The sequence below is a fragment of the Trachypithecus francoisi genome, unplaced genomic scaffold (genome assembly GCF_009764315.1).
Source record: "Trachypithecus francoisi isolate TF-2019V2 unplaced genomic scaffold, Tfra_2.0 Lachesis_group12, whole genome shotgun sequence".
NCBI classification, from domain to species: Eukaryota; Metazoa; Chordata; class Mammalia; order Primates; family Cercopithecidae; genus Trachypithecus; species Trachypithecus francoisi.
In genome coordinates, this window is record NW_022681457.1 from 53,054,750 (window position 1) to 53,075,389 (window position 20,640).

Here is a 20,640-nt window from a genome sequence, read left to right on the forward strand (position 1 = left end):
CAGTTCCAGGCTATGATTCTACAATTTCTTCCTCCATCCTAACAGTTTTTTACCTTCAGAGAAATGAGGAAAAGTTTTCTTCACTTCTTACATGTGTGACTAGTGTTCCCAATTTTCTACTTGTATTAGTCTACCTTTCAAAATCTTTAAAGAAATAACTAGTAGAAACCCACAAAGAAAACACTCTTCATAGCAAACACTTCAAATTTTTGCAACATGGATTAATACCTCCACTTGGAAATACTAATCAAAATCAACAATGCCAGTCTTACTTTAGGTCTGAACTAAGCATATTTTACTAGCCATTGTATTTCAACTGGATTGAAAGACTTGGGAAATAATTTATTTCTCTTTCTAAAATGTCTATAATGCTGTCTCTGGATTGTCCTCAGTGGCTCCTTCCTATTGCCCAACAGCAACTGAAGTGCCAATGCCCCCATCCCATTCCAGCTAGCATTCTGAATCTCTATTTGCCTGGGAGAAAAGAACACTTTTCATTGATCTATGTTTAACAAAACATTTACTGAATGCACACAGTATTCCCAGCACTGTGCTACTAAGATAAATGAGACATGGACGGTATCTACCTTCAAACTCATAGTCTAATAAATAAGACAAACTATGCCCAGGCCTGGCTTAAAGGATCAGACGATGCTTCAGATAGGCTATTTCAGAAGATCAGCTGACAACTAGCAGAGAGGGCTCTGGCAATTGGGGAGGCACGGGGTTGAGGGAAAGTGACAATAAGCACCTAGGACTAGAACTAGGAATATGAAACATCATACGTAGTTTATTCATATAATCCTCAGCATTCTGGCATAGCTACAGTAAGATAACTGCATGCCGTGTTATAGGGTTTACTACATTTTATTCTGAAAGTGATGGGGGACAATTAAAGAGACAGGTAGAAGAAGGAAAAGAGTATAGGAAAGTTAGCAAGTAGGAACAGAGATATGGAGAATCCAATAAACCAAATCACAGAGAAAACATAAATACTTTGTAGTGTGTTCATACAATGGAATATTACTAAAAATAAAACAGCAATAAAAAATAATGAACTGCTGATACAGTCACAACATAGACGAAGCTCAAGAACATTATGTTGAATGAAAAAGCCAGATACAAGAGTACATACTATATATAAAATCCAAGAACAGGCAAAACTAAATTATGCTGACAGAATTCAGAAAGATGATTACTTCAGGGGAAAAAAGCTATTGGATTGGAAGCGGGGAAAGCACAAGAAACTTTCTAAAGTAATGAAATGTTCTATATCTTGATCTAGGTGGCGGTTACATGTATGAATGTGTATGCGAAAAGTCATTCAGCTCTATACCTCAAATTTTATGTTACTATATATATGTAAACTATACCATAATAAAAAAGAAAAAAATACATATATAAGCATGGTGGAAAATAAGGTCAGAATAAGTTAAACCAGTGTCATCCCACAAGCAATATCAAACATAGAAAATCAGAACAAAAGTTCTAACAGACACTGTATATTCAAGTAGAAAACAAATCCCTAATAAGACCTTCAAGTACAAAAGTCTGGCTTCTTCTCCACTGTAAGAGGATATATAGGCAAGTGTTATTTCTAATAAATGCTACAAAAGTAAATTATTCTTCCTAAAGAAAAACAGTCCACTATGAAGCAAAAAATAAAATTTTTCTACACAATAGGAGGTACTATAATGATCAATAAGATATGACAAGCACTTAATAGAATTTAGAGCACAATAAGTACTCTTCAAACTACCACTACTATTATTATTATATAATAGCAATAAAAGGAAAATTTTGCTTCAAAACATGCCCAAATCACTGACTGAGATTTCTTTCAGTGTATATTACTGAACTACAGCACTTTTCATCCTAGACTTCTTTTTTTTTTCTTTAACAAACACTGAGATCAGCAAATTTTTGACAGCTGAAACATCTGGTTAGAGGGAAAACCAAGCTAACTCCAATTTTTTCAGTGTTCTTTTTCCCCGTTTCCGTTTTGAAGCCATATTCACTTACCAATAAACAGTAAACGTATCTTTTTAAAACATGTCAACAGCTTATATTATTTAAAAGCATTCTTTCACATACCAGACCAAAAGTACATGATGCCAGTTCAACTTTTTGAAAGTGAACAGCCTTAGAAAGCTAATCAGAATGCTGTATTAGAGAGGTCATTCAGTAGAGACACCCACTAGGAAAACATTAAAACAATAATTTACAATTTTGAATACTATATTAACAGAAAGAAATCACAATTTGGCAAATGTCCCATTTGGGAAAGTGCTTCCTTAACAGTAATAACGAAGCAAAATTCACAAAAGCAATGACTATTCATATACTTTATCAACAAAGGAGAAAACAATGAAGTGACACAATAAATGTCTTACTGAAGTGGTGAGAGTTCAATGTGAAGAGTGGCTGAACCAAACATTAACTTGATTTTCTAACATGTTAGAATATTCAGGAAACCTGAATGCTTTAGCTAACCTCAACACAAAAGGAGGAAACTAAAAATTTAGTTCCACAATTTGATAGCTGTAATTTTACTCCCATCAAATCAACTGGACCAAGTGTATCAAAAAGACAGTTATTTGCATTTCAAAATTTTATTTAAAAACTCTTTGGTTCTGAACTCAACACCACATTTTTAAGACATAATTTTTTTGTATTATTCCTACCTCGATATGTACATTTAACAAAGCAGTCTTCTACTTACCTAGATTTTGTCTTATTAACATCTTGCTGCAAGAACAATCTCATCCAAAATTAAATCAAACCTGAAAGAACACATACAAAGACCAAGGTTTAATTTTTTGTGTCAAGCATGAATAACTATAGCTACAATACACTACGATTTTAAAAACCACAAATCAAATCATATTTCTTGATATAAAAAAAGCATTCAACTAGAATATGATCATTTTAATCTTTAGGAAACTATTGCTAAGTGCCCCCCACAATCCCACTGGTTTTTTTGAGAAATAATAATCTATTCAAATGAGAAATCGAAACTTTCTAATTTTTTTTAAAAAAAATCTACAATAAATTGTTTTCATTAATTTTAATAGTATGGCAATGGCAATAATTAAAATAATTAACAAAACACACATCTTTCTAGATCAGTATTTATTTAATATTATGTACATATCAAGACGTACACCAAACAGCTGAAGACAAAAATGTTATAGTATTGGAACACATAAAAGTATATACTAATAGTAATTCTCATAATAGCCAACACTGATTAAGTACTTACTAAATGCCAAGCACCCTTATTCTAGAGAATAGAATGTATCAATACTTTCCAGCTTCAACTTAATCCTTAATTTAGTATAAAGTGACTTCTACTCCAACAATCCACTGATTTGCCAAAAACATACCTACCATTACTAATTTTATCATATTTCAGAAGTTCTGAAACTCTACACATCCCCTCCTCCCCATACCTGAAACTAGCTTGTGACTCTTCTAAATTCTCTATTATTTAAAAAATAGCACCACCATACCTACCTCTGTTATCAAGCTAGATTACTTTGTTTTATTTCCATACTCACTATCATCTCTGATTTGTCCTTCCCAGAACCACAGACCTAGAATTTTCTGCATAGTATCTAGAAAAGATGAGATACTTTCTCTGCCACCCAACGCCATCATCTCCCATCAACCCAGAACTGGACATCGGGGCCTGTTAAAAACTGAACTATAAAATCAAAGTAAGAATATTAAAAGTCTACTATAAACGACTGAGTGGGATAAGCTGAACAATCGCCCCACAAAAGATATCTACACCCTGGTCCCTGAAACCTGAGAATGTTACCTCACATGGCAAAAAAAAAAAAAAAAAAAAAAAGTCTTTTCAGATATGATTAAATTAAGGATCTTGAGAGGGGAGATTATTCTGAATTATCTGGGTGGGTCATAATGCAATCCTTGTAAGAACGAGACACACACTGAAGGCAATGAGAAGACACAGCACAGAGGCCGGGTACAGTGGCTCACACCTGTAATCCCAGCACTTTGGGAGGCCAAGGTGGGCAAATGATCTGAGGTCAGGAGTTTGAGACCAGCCTGGCCAACATGGTGAAACCCCATCTCTACTAAAAATACAAAAATCAGCCGGGCATGGTGGCACACACCTGTAGTCCCAGCTACTCAGAAGGCTGAGGCAGGAGAATCTTGCTCGAAGGAGGCGGAGGTTGCAATGAGGCAAGATCATGTCGCTGCAATTCAGCCTGGGCAACACAGTAAGGCTCTCTCCAAAAAAGAAGACGACGACATGGCAGAGAGAACTGAAAATGCTACCTTTGAAGACTGGAGGGACATGAGCCAGAGTCAGCAATGCCAGCACCCACCAGTATTAGGGAGAAGCAAGTAATGGATTCTCTTCTACAGCCTCCCTCCAGAAGGAACAAAGCCCTGCCATCACCTTGATTTTGGCCCAATAATACTGATTTAGAACTTCTGGCCTCCAGAACTGTGAGAGAATTTCTATTGTTTTAAACCAACCAGTTTATGGTAATTTGTTAGAGCAACCACAGGAAATTAATACATTGAAGATAGCAGGTTCTCAAGGAGATAAACTGGAAGCACCTCTATATAAAAGATGTTATGAACTGAACTGTGTCTCCCCCCAAATTTCTTTTTTTTTTTGAGATGGAGTCTCGCTCTGTCGCCCAGGCTGGAGTGCAGTGGCCGGATCTCAGCTCACTGCAAGCTCCGCCTCCCGGGTTTGCCATTCTCCTGCCTCAGCCTCCCGAGTAGCTGGGACTACAAGCGCCCGCCACCTCGCCTGGCTAGTTTTTTATATTTTTTAGTAGAGACGGGGTTTCACCGGGTTAGCCAGGATGGTCTCGATCTCCTGACCTTGTGATCCACCCGTCTCGGCCTCCCAAAGTGCTGGGATTACAGGCTTGAGCCACCGTGCCCGGCCCAAATTTCTTATATCGAACTTCATCCCAAATATGACTTTAGAGCAAGGGCCTTTCAGGAATCAAGTTAAATAAGGTAACTTATGAGGCTTTTACCCAATATGACTGGTGTCATTTTTTTTTTTGAGACGGAGGCTCACTGCAAACTCTGCCTCCTAGGTTCAAGCGATTCTCGTGCCTCAGCCTCCCAAGTAGCTGGGACTACAGGCACACGCCACCATGCCCGGCTAATTTTTGTATTTTTTTTTTTTTTTTAAGTAGAGACAGGGGTTCACCATATTGGCCAGGCTGGTCTCGAACTCCTGACCTCAAGTGATTCACCCACTTTGGCCTCCCAAAGTTCTAGGATTACAGACGTGCGCCACTGCGCCCGGCCCAACTGGTATCATTCTAAGAGACACAAGGTATGTACACACAGAGGGCAGGCCATCTGCAAGAGAGAGATGCCTCAGGAGAAACAAAACCTGCCAACACCCTAATCTTGAATTTCCAGTCTCTAAAACTGTGAGAAAATAAATTTCTGTTGTGTAAGCCACCCAGTCTGTAGTATTTTATGACAGTCCTAGCAGACCAATGCATATTTTAAGAACTATATATGGCTGCACAAACAATATAAACATACTTAAATGCCACAGAACTGTACACTTGAAAATGGAATGTTGTTATGTATATTTTACCACAATAAAAAATAGAGGCATATACAAACTTCACACACAAACTTCGACTAAGTTGTTTAATTTTACCTTGCTTTGCTCGTACTCTCCAAAATCTGAAAAAAAAAACCTTTTAACTGCATTTGTTCCCCACAAACCTAAACCAGCACATTTGAGACACTTTGTTTTTATTTTATTAATTTTTAATTGACAAATAATAGTTGTATATATTATCTATTTATGGGGTACAATGTGATTTTTGACATATGCTTACACAGTAGAATGATTAATTCACGCTAATTAACAAATCCATCACCTCACATACTTATTTTTTTGTGGTAAAACACTTAAAATCTACTCTTTCAGCAATTTTAAAATATACATGCATTATTACTATATTTCGTAATTCTGTGCAACAGATCACTAAAGCTTATTCCTCCTGACTGAAACTTTGTACCATTTGATCAACATCTCCTCTTGCCCCATGCACTCCCAATCCAGCCTCAGGTAAACACCATTTCACTCTCTACTTCTAAGAGTTCAACTTTTTTAGATTCTACATGTAATTTAGATTACGTAGTGTTTGTCTTTCTGTGCCTGGTTTATTTCACTTAGCATAATGTCCTCCAGGTTCATCCATGTTGTTGCAAATAACAGAATTTTTTCTATCTTAAGACTGAATAGTATTCCATTGTGCATATATACCACATTTATCCTTTCATCCAATGATGGACACCTAGGTTGCTTCCATATTTTAGCTATTGTGAATAATGCTGTAGTGAACATGGACATGCAGGTACCTCTTCAGCATACTGATTTCAATTCCTTTAGATATATAACCTGAAGCGGGACTGCTATATCATATGGTAATTCTATTTTTAGTTTTCTAGAAACTGCCATACTGTTTTCCATAATGGCTGTTTATTGTGCATTCCTAGCAAGGTACACAAGGGCTCCTTTTCTCCACATCCTTGCCAACATGTGTTATCTTTCTGATAATAGCGAACACACATTTTTTTTTTAAAAAAGGTTTTACAAAGAAGTATGATAGAACGTATTTTAAAGTCTATACCTAAGAAATACAATTGGAATATTACTTATATAAATGGGGGGGAGTACAAAAAAAGAGAATAAAACTTAAAAGCAGTTGGCATAGATGGTTTTGCTTCAAGCAGTATTCTAAGAGAACACCTGAATACTAAAATGTCAAGTATAACACATCCTCCCAAAAACCCATAACCACAGTCTGATCATGAGAAAAATATCAGACAAATTCCAATAGAAGATCATACAGTATATCTGACCAATATTCTTCAAAACTGCTAAGGAAAAAAAAAAAAAACCTCATAAGGTCATCAAAAACAAAGTCTTCAGAAGCTTAGGAAGAAACGACAACTAAATGTAATATATCTTGGAACAGAAAAAGAACACTGGTTAAAAACTAAGAATATCTGAATAAACTATGGTCTTTAGTTAATAATAATGTGTCAATATTGGTTCATTAACTGTAACAAGTGTACTGTACTAACGTAAGATGTTAATAACAGGGAAAAATGACAGTTGGAGGGGTGGTTAGAACATGGGAACACTATACTATCCAGCTCAAATTTTTTGTAAACCTAAAAACTTCTAAAAAAGAATGTCTATTAATTTTCAAAAACATTGTAAATACGCTGAAGAGGCGTGAACATATTTTAGAAAACTAAACACTGACAATTCAGAAAAGTCTTCACAATTAACTCTGAGAGTTCAGATACACATTAAAATTATATAAAATATAGGTCACAAAACAAGTCTGAATACATTTAAGAAGACTGAAATCATACCAACTATCTTCTCTAATCACAGTGAAATGAAACTAAAAGCCAATAACAGAAGGAAAGCAAGAAAATCCACACATGTGGAATTTAAAAACTCACTCTTAACCAACCAATGGGGCAAAGAAATTACAAAGAAATTTTTTAAATATCCGGAGACAAAAACAAAAACACAACAAACCACTAATTTATAAGATGCAGCAAAAGCAGTACTAACAGGGAGGTTTATGGCAGCAAAAGCTTACATGTTAAAAAAAAAAAAAATCACAAATCAACAACCTAACTTTGTATCTCAAGGAACTAGAAAAAAGAGGAACAAACTAAACTAAACAGCAGCAGAAAGGAGAAAAATAATACATATCAGGGCTGAGATCAACTAAATACAGAACTGAAGACAAGGAAAGAAAAAAACTCAGTGAAACCTAGAGTTCGTTTTTGGTTTTTATTTTTTTGTTTTGTTTTGTTTTTAAAAAAAGATCAATAAACTCCTTAGCTAGACTAAGAAAAAGACTTGAAAAATGAAAATCAGAAATGAAAGAGGGGACAATACAACTGATGCCAGAAGGATTATAACAGAATATTATGAACAAGTATACATCAACAATTGAATAACCTAGAATAAACTGGTATATTCCTAAAAATGTACACCTAGCAAAATGAGGACATGAAAAATAAAAACTCTGAATGGCCTATAATTAGTAAACAGAGATCGGATGCAGTTATCAGAAACTTCCCAACTAAGAGAAGCCCAGGACCAGATGGCTCCGCTAGAGAATTCTACCAGACATTTAAACAAGAATTAACACCAAGCTTCCTCAAACTCATAAAGAATTCAAAAGAAGGGAATACTTCAAATTCATTCCATAAGGTCAACACTACCCTGACACCAAAACCAGAGAAAGACACAGCAAGCAAGAACAAAAGTATAGACATATATCCGTGATTAATACTGATGCAAAAATCCACAACAAAATAGGAGCAAAACAAAATCAGCAGCACATTAAAAGCATTACACATCATGACCAAGTGGGCTTTACTCCTGGAATGTAAGGACAGTTCAACACATGAAAACAAAATAGAAATAGAAGGAAACTTTAACATAATAAAAGCCATACACAAAAAGCCCACAGCTAACATCACACTCGACAGTGAAAGACTGAAAGCATTTCCTCTAACATCGAGAACAAGGCAAGGATGCCTACTGTCACCATTTCTATTCAACACAGCAGTGGAAGTCCTAGCCAGAGCAATTAGACAAGAAAAAGGAATAAACTGCATTCAAATTGGAAAGGAAGAAATAAAATTACCCTGGTTCTCCGATGTGACCTTACATGCAAAAAACTCTTAAATTTTCAAGAAAAAAAATGTTAGAAGTAATTACTTCAGCAATGTTGCAGGATACAAAAAATAAAAGCACACAAACACACAAATATCAGTTGTATTTCAATAAGCAATTTGAAAAACAAATACAATTCCATGTACAATAGTATCAAAAAGAATACAATATTTAGGAATTAACCAAGGATCCAACAGACTTGTACACTGCAAGCTATAACACACTGCTGAAAGAAACCATAAAATATACAAATAAATGGAAACACACTGTATCCAATAGATTGGCAGATTTATTGTTAAAATGTTCATACTACCCATAGCAATCTACAGATTCAATGTAATCCCTGTCAAAGTCCCAACGGCATTTTTTGCAGAAACAGGAAAGCCTATCCTTAAGTTAATATGGAATCTCAAAGGACCCCATAGAGCCAAAACAAACTTGAAAAAGAACAACAAAGTTGAGTCCTTACAATTCCTGATTTCAAAACATACTAAATACATACTAAAAACTTGAAAAAGAACAACAAAGTTGGAGGCCTTACAAGTCCTGACTTCAAAACATACTAAATACAAATAGTAATCAAGACAGCAGTGGTGCCAGCATAAAAAGACATATAAACCAATGAAACAAAATAGACAGCCCAGAAATAAACCCATGCATTTCTAGTCAAACGGTGTTTGACAAGAGGGCCAAGACTATACAGTGAGGAAAGGACAGTCTTTTCAACAAATGATACTGGGAAAATCCAATATCCACCTGAAAAATAATGAAGTTGGACCCTTACTTTACACCACATACAAAAACTATAAAACTACTAAAAGAAAATATAGGAGAAAGCTTCGTGACATTGGATTTAGCTATGAATTCTTGAACATGACACCAAAAGCACAGGGAACAAAAAATGGAATTACATTAAAAGTTAAAATCTTCTGTACATCAAAAGAAGTAATCAACGGAGTGAAAAGACAACCTACAGAGTGGGAGAAAATATTTGCAAATCATGTATCTGATAAGAGGTTAATATCCAAAATATGTAATATAACGAACTTGACAACAAAAAATTGACTGAATTTAAAAATGGGCCAAGTTTTTGAATGGACAATCCTCCAAAGACTGCATATAAAACAAGCACATGAAAAGATGCTCAGCTCAGTGTGGTGGCTCATGACTGTAATCCCAGCACTCTGAGAGGCTGAGGTGGGAGGATCGCTTGAGCTCAGGAGTTTGAGAACAGCCTGGGCAACGTAGCAAGACCTTGTCTCTACTAAAAATTAAAAATAAAAAATAAATAGTTGTGGTAGCACACATTTGTAGTACCAGCTACTTGAGAGGTTGCGGTGGGAGAAGCACTTGAGCCTGGAAGGTCAAAGCTGGAGTGAGCCATAATTGTGCCACTGCACTCCAGCCTGGGCAATATAGCAAGACCCTATTTCAAAAAATATATAGTAAGAAAGAAAAGATACTCAACATCACCAGTCATCAGAGAATGCAAATCAAAACTACAAGGTATCACCTTACATCCACTAGAGGCGGTTATTTTTAAAAACCCAGGAAATAACAAGTGTTGGTGAGAATGTGGAGAAATTGGAACCTTTGGTGCACTGTTGGGGGAAATATAAAATGGTGCAGCCATTATGAAAAACATGACAGTTCCTCAAAATATTTGAAGTTAAATTACCATATGATCCAGCAATCCCACTTCTGGGCATATACACAAAGAATTCAAAGCCGAATCTCAAAAAGATATTTACATGCCCACATTCACAACAGCATTATTCACAAGATCCAAGAGAAAGAAGAAACCCACTGCCCACCAATGTATAAACAGATCAACGGAATGTGTATACATACAATGGTGTATTATGCAGCCTTAAAACAAGGAAATTGTATCACATGCTATAGCATGGATGAAGCTCAATCTCCTCAAGGGCATTATAACTGAAATATGCCAATCACAAAAGGACAAATACTTTATGATTCCATCCATGAGGTACCTAACATAGTCAAAATCACAGAAAGTGGAGTGGTTATAAAAGTCTGGGGGAAAGAGGAAGTGAAATTAGTGTTTAACAGATACAGTTTCTCTTTTCCAAAGTGAAAAAGTTCTAGAGACCTGTTACACAATGTGAATACACTTAACACTACTAGACTGTACACTTAAAAACAGTTAAGATGGTAAATTTACTGTTATGTGTTTTTTACCAAAAAAAAGATAAATATGAAGAGTAGAAAGTACATGTAAGAGCCAAGGTGGAGTAACAGGAATTGGGTTTGCCCTCCTCCCTGAAAACTCAAGAAATCAGAAAACATACGAAACAGTAGTTTTCAGATATTAGACATTAGGCAACCCCTGAGGGTGAACCCTGAAAGGGAAATAAGGTGAGCAAACAACTGCCTGGAGAAAGTACAGATCCCTGCCCAAGGAAAGAGTATCTATGCAGAATCTGGTGGTAATCCTTGAGATGACGAGACTGAGATAAAAGCCTAAAAAAGTCAACAGCTAAAGATCACAGGGCAGAGTACTGAAGAGAAGATAACTCCACAAACAAAGAACACCCTCAAGTATCTAGCTACATAATGATTAGAGCAACTCTGTGTGGAAACTATCCAAGCAAGGAAGAGTGACCCAAAAGGATGAAAGAGAATTGCCCTAGTCTCACACAGCACAATAGTACCTGTTCTCTTAAGAGTGGAAAATCTCCTAATTCACGTAACACTGGATAAAAAGGAGTCTTGCCTCAGTGGGAAAAGAAAGTAATCCTAAACTATATGCTGTTAAAGAGACAGACCCCCAAAAAGGAAGGTGGCAGAAAAGGAAGATACAAAGTGGCACCAGGAGAACTTTTGGGGGTGACGAATATATTCATCATCTTGTTTGTGGCCTCCTGAGTATACACATGTGTCAAAACTTTTCTCACTGTATACTTTACATATGTGTACTTTATTACATGTCAATTATGTCTCAATAAACCTGCTTTTAACACCTTCAATAATAGAACAATCCAATTACAAAATAGGCAGAAGATTTGAAGCAGCACTTCGGCAACAATATATGAATGACAAGCATATCAAAAGATGCTCAGTATCATTTGTTACTGGTGACGCACAAATTAAAGGCACAAAGAGGTATCACAACACAGCTGTAGGAATGGCTAAAATTAGTAAGACCAACCAAACCAAGTGTTGGTGAACAAGTGGAGGAACTAAAACTTTCATATATTCATATGAGAAGATAAAAAGGTACAATCACTTTGTAAAAGTTTCACCGTTTCTTAAAACATCAAACATACACCTACTACAGGATCCAGTCATGGAGTGGAAACTCCTAAGTATATGTCCAAACAAATGAAAGTATATATCCATATAACGATGTATTAGTCCATTCCCACACTGCTATAAAGAACTACCTGAGACTGGGTAATTTATGAAGAAAAGAGGTTTAACTGACTCACAGTTCCACAGGCTGTATAGGAAGCACGGCTGGGAGAGGCCTCAAGAAACTTGCCATTATGGCAGAAGATGAAGGGGAAGCAAGCACATCTATCTTACCATGGTAGAGCAAGAGAATAAGAGTGAAGGGGGGAAGTGTTAAACACTTTTAAACAACCACATCTCGTGAGGACTCACTCACTACTACAAGAACAGCAAGGGGGAAATCTGTCCCCATGATTCAATCACCTATCTCCAGGTCCCTTCTCCAACATTGGGAATTACAATTCAACATGAGATTTGGTAGGGACACAAGAGTCAAACCATATCAAACGATTTGTATACAAATGTCTACACCATCCTTATTTGTAATATTCAAACACGGGGAAAAATGTCCATCAACATGTGAATCCTTACATTATATACCTGCAACAGAATATGTAGGGCTGAACTAATGATACATGCAACATGAACGAACCTCAAAAAAAAATACGTTGAGCAAAAAAAAAAAAAAAAACTCCAAACAAAAACAGTACGTACTGCATGTGTTGATTTATGTAAAATTCCAGAATACACAAATTACCTTATAAATTACCTAAAGCAGGTAAGTCACTGTCTGGGCAAACAGGAGGAGTACCAACAGGCATAAGCATACTTTTTGAAACTAAAGGGTATGTTCCTTACCTTGAATGATTTCATAGGTGTATACAGACGTCAAATCTGTTCAAATTGTTTACTTTAAATGTGATTTTTTAATATGTCAATTGTACTTCAATAAATCTGTTAAAAATTCACAGCATACAAGGAATAGAAAAAAAGTAAATCTCAAAATTAGAATAATAAATGAACACCAAAATAAGTCATTTATGACCAAAAAAAGATATAAATGAATCACCTTTGAACAACTGCTAATTTACCAACATCTACCTACAATTGGTAACTCAGTGTATAAACAATGCTTCCAAAATCTCATCGGACCTGACTTATGAAACAAATACAGCAAAGAGTAATCTGGACTACTGGACAGATTGATATACAAAATTTGTACCTGCCCCAATTTCTATATGCAAACAATTCTTACTGAAATATAGTGAGTTCAGAACTAAACACTGAAAATTAATCTAATTTTACCAACTGAAACAAAAAGCCCAATTGTGAAAATACAGCCCAATTCTGTTTCACCTCGTTATCCATGTATTTGGCAACAAAGTTTTGTAGTTTCTCTCTTCAAGAGGTGGTCTGCCAGTTGCAGTAGCTCATGCCTATAATCCCAGCACTTTGGGAGGCCAAGACAGGAGGATCACTTGAAGCCAGAAGTTCAAGACCAGCCTGAGCAACACAAGGAGACCCTGCCTCTACAAAAAATACAAAAATTAGCCAGGTGTGGTAGTGCACGTCTGTGGTCCTAGCTACTCAAGAGGCCAAGGCAGGAGGATTGCATGAGCCCAGGAGTTCGAGTTTACAGTGAGCTATGACTATGCCACTGCATTCCAGCCTGGGCGACAGAGCAAGACCCTGTCTCTTAAAAAATAAAAAGAAAAAAGAAGTAGCGTCCTCTCCTTGACCTCTTAAATCTGGGACTGACCTTATAAGAAACACCAGTGGAATCCAGCAGATGTCACAGTTTGCCAGTTTTGAGCTTAGGCCTCAAGAGACATTGTATACTTCTGCTCTCTGTCTTTTTCAAAACCTTGCCACCACCATGATAACAAGCTAACTCTCATCTGCTTCAGGATGGGGGGGTAACCCAGATGTCACAGCACACCCTAGACCAAACTACAGCCAACTCAATATAGGCCATCCTAGATCAATCTTATGGCCAGTCAATGCTCAAATATATGAGAGAATCCAGTCAAGAGAAGCAGAGCCACCTTCCTGACCTGCTGGTAAATGCAGATTCATAAATGAGCCCAGTCAAGACCAGAAACGCCGCCTAGCTGACACACAGACTTTTTCTAACAATATATGTTTATTGATTTAAACCACACCAAGTTTCAAAGTAATCTGTTACACAATAAGAGTTAACTGACAGGGCAACTCTATCTTAACAATACCGTAATAAATTTTTCTTAGCCCTAGGAGTTATTTTATATTAACATTTGATTTAGGTCTCTTAACTTTTGAAGACAAGGGGGGAATAAAGGACCAAATCTATTTCATTATTTTATTAGCAGTAACTCTACAAGACATTCTGTCACAAAATTTTTCAAACTCAGAGATATATAAACTGATCAAAATCATTATTGTAAGTAATGTCACCATTCAAGTATAATTTTTTTGTGAAATATTGTTCCTACACAACTTTACTGGATCCAACAATACACTGAAATTTTTCAGGACACTCCAAAATCTATAAAAACTGTTACAGAGCAATCTTCTATCTCTAACATTACCTCTATTTTTATTAATAGTAACCTTAATTTTCCTATAGGACACATTCTTACTAAACTATTACAGTGCCCCCAATCCTAGGCACCTGAATGGAAGGATAAACAAGTGACTCTCAGGCTGATCAGATTACCCTGTTCTCCTAGCACAGTAATTTGTTCATGGATGGGACTATATCCAGAAATGGGAGATACAGAATGCTTCTCAGTACATTTGCAAAAACTATTGGGAAAGTGTCACTTGAATCCTCAGCAGAAACAGCTACAAGAATGATGTAGGTTAGAGCAGCCAGTGGCTATCTTTGCCACACTTCGTGGAGAGAACATGTTTAGGAATGAAACTACTATGGAAGACATCCAAGCCAAAAATAGAGACATCATCCTATAAGTACCATATGCACCCACTGATCCTTCAATCCCTACAATTTAATTAAAGTAATCACAGAATGCTAGAGACCCCACAAGAACACAAAAATTATCTCTGGAGAAAGATAGTATCACCCTAGGGCTCAGTGTTTAGGCCTAAGAAAACAGCTGGAAATTTAAATGGGAAAAACACGGCAGTCAGAGAACCAGAGGGTTTGTGAAACAAAAATTCTAGGTATAAACTTTGCCCAAATCACTGGATGACTGATAAACCAGCAGGCACAGAGAAGACCTGAAGGGATTGAGGAAAAAGTAGGCAGTAACTAGAAAGAACGATGCTACACCTGAAAATAGCACTGTTATTACTGAGTTTGTTGCCTTTCAACAGAATGCATTCCCCAACCATGCAGTGTAGGCAGCAGGAAGCTGCAGCTCTACAAGGTTGAAGTGTTAGTGAAGGTTAGAAGCTCTGCAGAACAGCTGGAAATTAGTAAAATTCCAAAAAGCAAGAAAACCACAGCGCAAAATCGGACTATAATCTCCACAAATTTTTGGGTAACAACCAACTTACTCACTGGGAGACCCCCAAGAAGCCAGGCCAAAAAAGCAGCAATGGAAAGCTAGAAGAGAGCAGAGATGGCCACAGCTGCATACATCAGGGGAGACCAAGTTTGCAGTATGGGCCAAGGTAAGTTAACTACCTACCTTAAAAAAAAAGACCTGCAACTCTAAGAACATTAACTGAATCTAAAACATATCCATAACATGCAGTTCCAGGCAAAAAATAACATGATATGCAAAGAAAGAGGAAAATGTGACCCAGACTCAGGAAAAAAGAAAAGTAAATCAACAGGTACTGATTCTGCATCTACCTGAATTAATTCAAAGCAGTTATTCTAAGTATGTTATAAAAATTAAAAGAAAATATGTTCAAACAATTGACAGAAACTTAAAAAAAAGAAAAAGCTGAAAAATACAATAACCAGAATAAAAAATTCATCAGATGACTCAACAGAAGATTACAGATAGCAGAAGAAAGAATCGGTGAGTCTGAAGACAGGGAAATAAAACCGTCTAATCCAAAGAACAGAAAGTAAAATGACTAAAGAAAAACAAACAGATCCTAAGAGACCAGTAGGACACTATGAGGCAGTCCAATATATGTAACTCAAGTCCCAAAAAGAAAGGAATGAAACGAGCATAAAAAATTTTTTGTTGAAGAAACAATGGCAAAAACATTTCAAATTCAGTAGAAAATACTGACTTAACAAATCCAAGAATCTCAACAAACCCAAGCGGAATATACACAGAGCCATATATGCATATATATCATAGTCAAGCTGCTGAAAGCCTAAGAGAAAACCTTGACAGCAGCCAAAGAAAAATGACTGGTTATATATCAAAAACAACAATACTATTAATGATTGACCTATCAGAAAAAATGGAGACACTGAAACAACATCTTCTATATCCAATAATACTATCCTTCAAAAATGAGTTGAAAAAAAGTTATTTTCAGAAAACAAAAATTGGGTTTGTGGCCAGCAGAGAAAACCAACAACTAGAGTTTTAAAAGGGGGAGGGGAAGGAAAGTAGTAACAACACTAAATCAAAAACATGACATCAGAGGCTCAGGGCCCTCATCAGAACCTGACCATGCTGGCACGCTGATCTCAGATTTCCAATCTCCAGAACTGTGAGAAATAAATTTCTGTTGTTTGTAAGCCACCCAGTCTATAGTACGTGTTACAGTAGCCCAAACTAAGACACAGACATGAATACTGCACCCAAAAAATTGCAGCATACACATTCTTTCCAAAGACACACAAAACATTTATAAAACTTGGCAATAAACATAGTAAAAGGTACTCAGTCACAATGGAATCAGGGAAACGTAAAATAAAAATCACTATGAGATAACCCTACATACCCTCTAGAATAACAGAAAATATTTGCCAACTATATACTTAACAAAAGACTCATATCTAAAATATTTTAAAACTCCCAAAACTCAACAGTAGAATATAAGCAAAAATTTCAGAACAAGGACCTTCGAAAATCATCTCCTCCATAAAACCAGCAAGATCACTGGCAAAAACTGTGAAAATCAACATTCTGTGAACTCTGGAAATTAGCCAAAGGCTTGGAGCAATCTAAAAGAGTGATAAATGGCAGAATCTTATTTTGGGAAGACCAGCACACTTTAAGGCATTTTATCTTCCCCTATTCCCATCCTCCCCCATAGCTGGGTAGTAGCTTTGAAGATTACCAGCCTGGGGGATCAGGCCCAGTGGCTCATGCCTATAATCCCAACTACTTGAGAGGCTGAGGTGGGGAGAACTGCTTGAGCCCAAGTGCTTGAAACCAGTCTGGGCAACATGGTAGTACCCCACCTCTAAATAATGTTTAAAAATTAGTCAGGCATGTTGGCATGCATCTGTAGTCCCTGATACTCACGAGGCTGAAGCCAGAGGATCAGTTGAGCTCACGACTTTGAGGCTGCAGTGAGCTCTGACCACGCCACTGCACTCCAGCCTGAGCACAGAGCCAGACCCCATTGCTTTATAATTAAAAACAAAAAACCCAACAGCCTGGCAGGCACTAGGGAAGACAGAAGAGGTTTGGTGCTCCTTTAGTACCTCATTCCCAGAGAACTGTCATTATTTAACATGTCTGGTGGTCTCCCGGAAGGCTCTACTCCCAAAGCTGGTTTAATTTGACCTGACTCAGCACTTAACTAGTACAAAAAGCTTCCCCCGATACCCTAGGACAACCAAAGGACATTTGTCAAAACGAGGTAACTGTTTCACATTGCAGCTGGCTGAGGGAGAGAAGAACAGCTAAGGCAAACAATAGACTAAAAGCTTTAAAAAGAAAAGCTGGGGGCTTTATAAAGCTCCATCATATTCCTGAGACTATAGAGAGCCACATATACAGAAAGGGCTGTACACATGCCCAGTAAAGACCTAAGTGCTCACCTCTAGCTAAACTTGAGGCTCTGCACAAGCAGGAAGTAAAGAGTAAGGCAGAGTTGCAAACTGCCTGGTTAAGTGTTGAAGGAGTGTCCCAATACACACATAACTTCAACAAAAAGATGTATAGCTCTCAGGCATTTAAGGAAATCTCTGTCCAATCATTAGCTGATCACTAAGCCAACCGAGCAGAGATTTCAGTGCCTATGTGTGACAAAGAATACAGATTTTATAGAATTAGTTTCGAAAAAAATCGCTAAAACAACAACACTGGGGCAGAGAAGAGAGGAGAATCTGATTATCAGAGTTGTGACATTATTTTAAATGTGCAGTATTCAACAAAAAATTACAAGATATAAAAAAAAAGAGGAGGAGGAAGTGCGGTTCATACACATGGAGAGAAAAGCAGTCCACAAAACTGTCCCTGAGGAAACCCACACATAGCACTGACTAAACTAGACAATGTTTTAAAATCAGCTACTTTAAGCATATTCAAAGAACTAAAAGAAACCCATGTCTAAAGAACTAAAAGAAAATATGAGAATATCAATAAAAGATAAAAAAATTATGACAAAAAAATTGTGGAATTGAAAAGCACAATAACTAAAATGAACAATTCACTAGAAAAGTCAGCAAACCTGAAAATAGATCAACTGAGATTATCCAGTGTGAGGAGCAGAAAGAAAACCAATGTTAAAAATGCATAGGGCCTACAACACCTGAGACAACATTAAACATACCATTATATACATAATAGGAGTTTCAGAAGAGAGGGGAGATAAGAATGAGGCAGAAAGAGCATTTGAAGAAATGTGACTAAAAATTCCCCCCGTTTGATGAAAAACATTAACCTAAACATCCAAAAAAGCTCAAGGAATTACACAGAGGATAAACCCAAAGAGATCTACACCTTAAACACATCATCGTAAAACTGCTGAAAAAGGAAGAGAGAATCCTAAAAGAAGCAAGAAAGAAACAACTTGTCACAGACAAACATCTTTAGTAACATTAATAACTAATTTTTCATGAGAAACCATGGAGGCCTCTAGATGGCAATGGTGTCAAAGTACTGAAAGAAAAAGACTCTCAACCATGAATTCTAGAACTATTTTTCATAACAGAAGGAGAAATTAAGACATTTACAGATTTAAACAAATACTAAAGAGTATCCCACAGGCTGAAATGGAAGAGCACTAGATAGCAGCCTAAATCCATTTGAAGAAATAAGGAGTATGGTGAAGGTAACTACATAGGTAAATATAAAAGACAGTATAATTGTTTTCTCTCCGTGACTTTTTCTTCTCCCCATTTAAAAGGTGTAAAAGGATGTATGTATGGCAATAATAGCACGAAGGAAGGAGAGGGAACAGAGCTATATAGGAGCAAACTTTTTGTATATTATTAACAGTATTAATTTCAACTAGAATAAAATTAAGTTGTTAATTATAATTCCCAGAGCAACCACTACAAAAATGAATTAAAAGTATACAGTACAAAACAAGTGATTCAAGTGATACACTTGAAAATATCTATTTAACACAAATGGCAGCACTAGAGGACTAGAGGAATAACTACCCCAAAAAACAATGAGACATATAGAAAAGAGCAAAACAGCAGATGTAAATTCCACTTTATTGGCAATTATATTAAATGCAAATTAATCAGGCACTCCAATCAAAAAGCACATACTGGCAGAATGGGTAAAAAACATAATCCAACTATATATTGGCTATAAGAGACACACTTGAGATTAAATAGATACAAATAAACTGAAAGTAAAAGATCAAAAATGTTATAGCATGCAGAAAGTAACCAAAAGAGAGCTGACGCAGCTATTCTCACAGCAGAAACAACAGACATTAAGACAAAAAATTGTTACTAGAAACACAGATTGTTTTGTAATAACAAAAAGGTCAATCCATCAAAATTACATGCCACTTATAATCATGTGCACACCTAATAAGAGAACCCCAAAATATATGAAGTAGAAACTGACAGAATTGAAAGGCAGAATTCAAAAATAATAGAAACCCTAGTACTTCACATTCAATAATGGATAGTATAGACAGAAGATCAAGGAAATAGAAGACTTGAACACTATAAACTCTACAAAACGCTCCACCTAATGACAGCAGAATAAGGAATGTTCTTTAGTATGTACTATGTGTTAGGCCATCAGACAAGTGTCAATAAATTTTAAAGGAATAAAAATCAGAGAGAGTATGTTCTCTGACAACAATGGAATGAAACTAGAAATCAATACCAGAAGGAAATTTGGTAAATTAATATGTGGAAATTAAGCAACAAACATCTAAGTAACCAGTAAGCCAAAGAAGAAATTGCATTGGAAATCAGAAAATATGTTGAGATAAATAAAAACAAAAACACAACATACTAAAACTTATGGGATGAAGTCAATGCAATGCTTATAGGGAAATTTACAGCTATATATGCCTACATTAAAAAAGGTCTTAAATCCATAATCTAACTTTCTATCTTAAGAAATTATGAAAAGACAAACTAAACCCAAAGCAGACAAAAGAAAAAAAAAAATAAAGAACACAGCAGAAATAGAGAACAGAAAAAAAGTAGAGAGAAAAAAAAAATCAATGAACCCAAAAGTTAGTTATTTAAAAGAACAAAATTGACAAACCTTCAGCTAAACTAAGATAGAAAAGACTGAAATCACTACAGTGAGGAATGGAAAAGGAGTCATCACTACCAACCTTATATTAATAAAAAGGAT

At 36.2% G+C, this 20,640-nt stretch overlaps 1 protein-coding gene across 19 annotated transcripts in view; it reads right to left on the minus strand.

The window, feature by feature from the left end:
* Nucleotides 1-20,640, minus strand: part of ZNF644 (zinc finger protein 644) — a 104,161-nt gene that overhangs the window by 66,807 nt on the left and 16,714 nt on the right. For 13 of the 19 annotated variants that reach the window (XM_033225543.1, XM_033225547.1, XM_033225552.1 and 10 more), the window contains one exon: nucleotides 2,723-2,783. The exons of 1 other annotated variant lie outside the window; for it this stretch is intronic. In XM_033225543.1, coding sequence (XP_033081434.1) covers nucleotides 2,723-2,766 — 44 coding nt within the window. In that variant the 5' untranslated portion in view covers nucleotides 2,767-2,783. Of the gene's footprint in view, nucleotides 1-2,722; nucleotides 2,784-5,677; nucleotides 5,704-20,640 lie in introns of all 19 variants that reach the window. 5 more of the 19 variants (XM_033225548.1, XM_033225551.1, XM_033225546.1 and 2 more) reach the window with 1 other exon arrangement.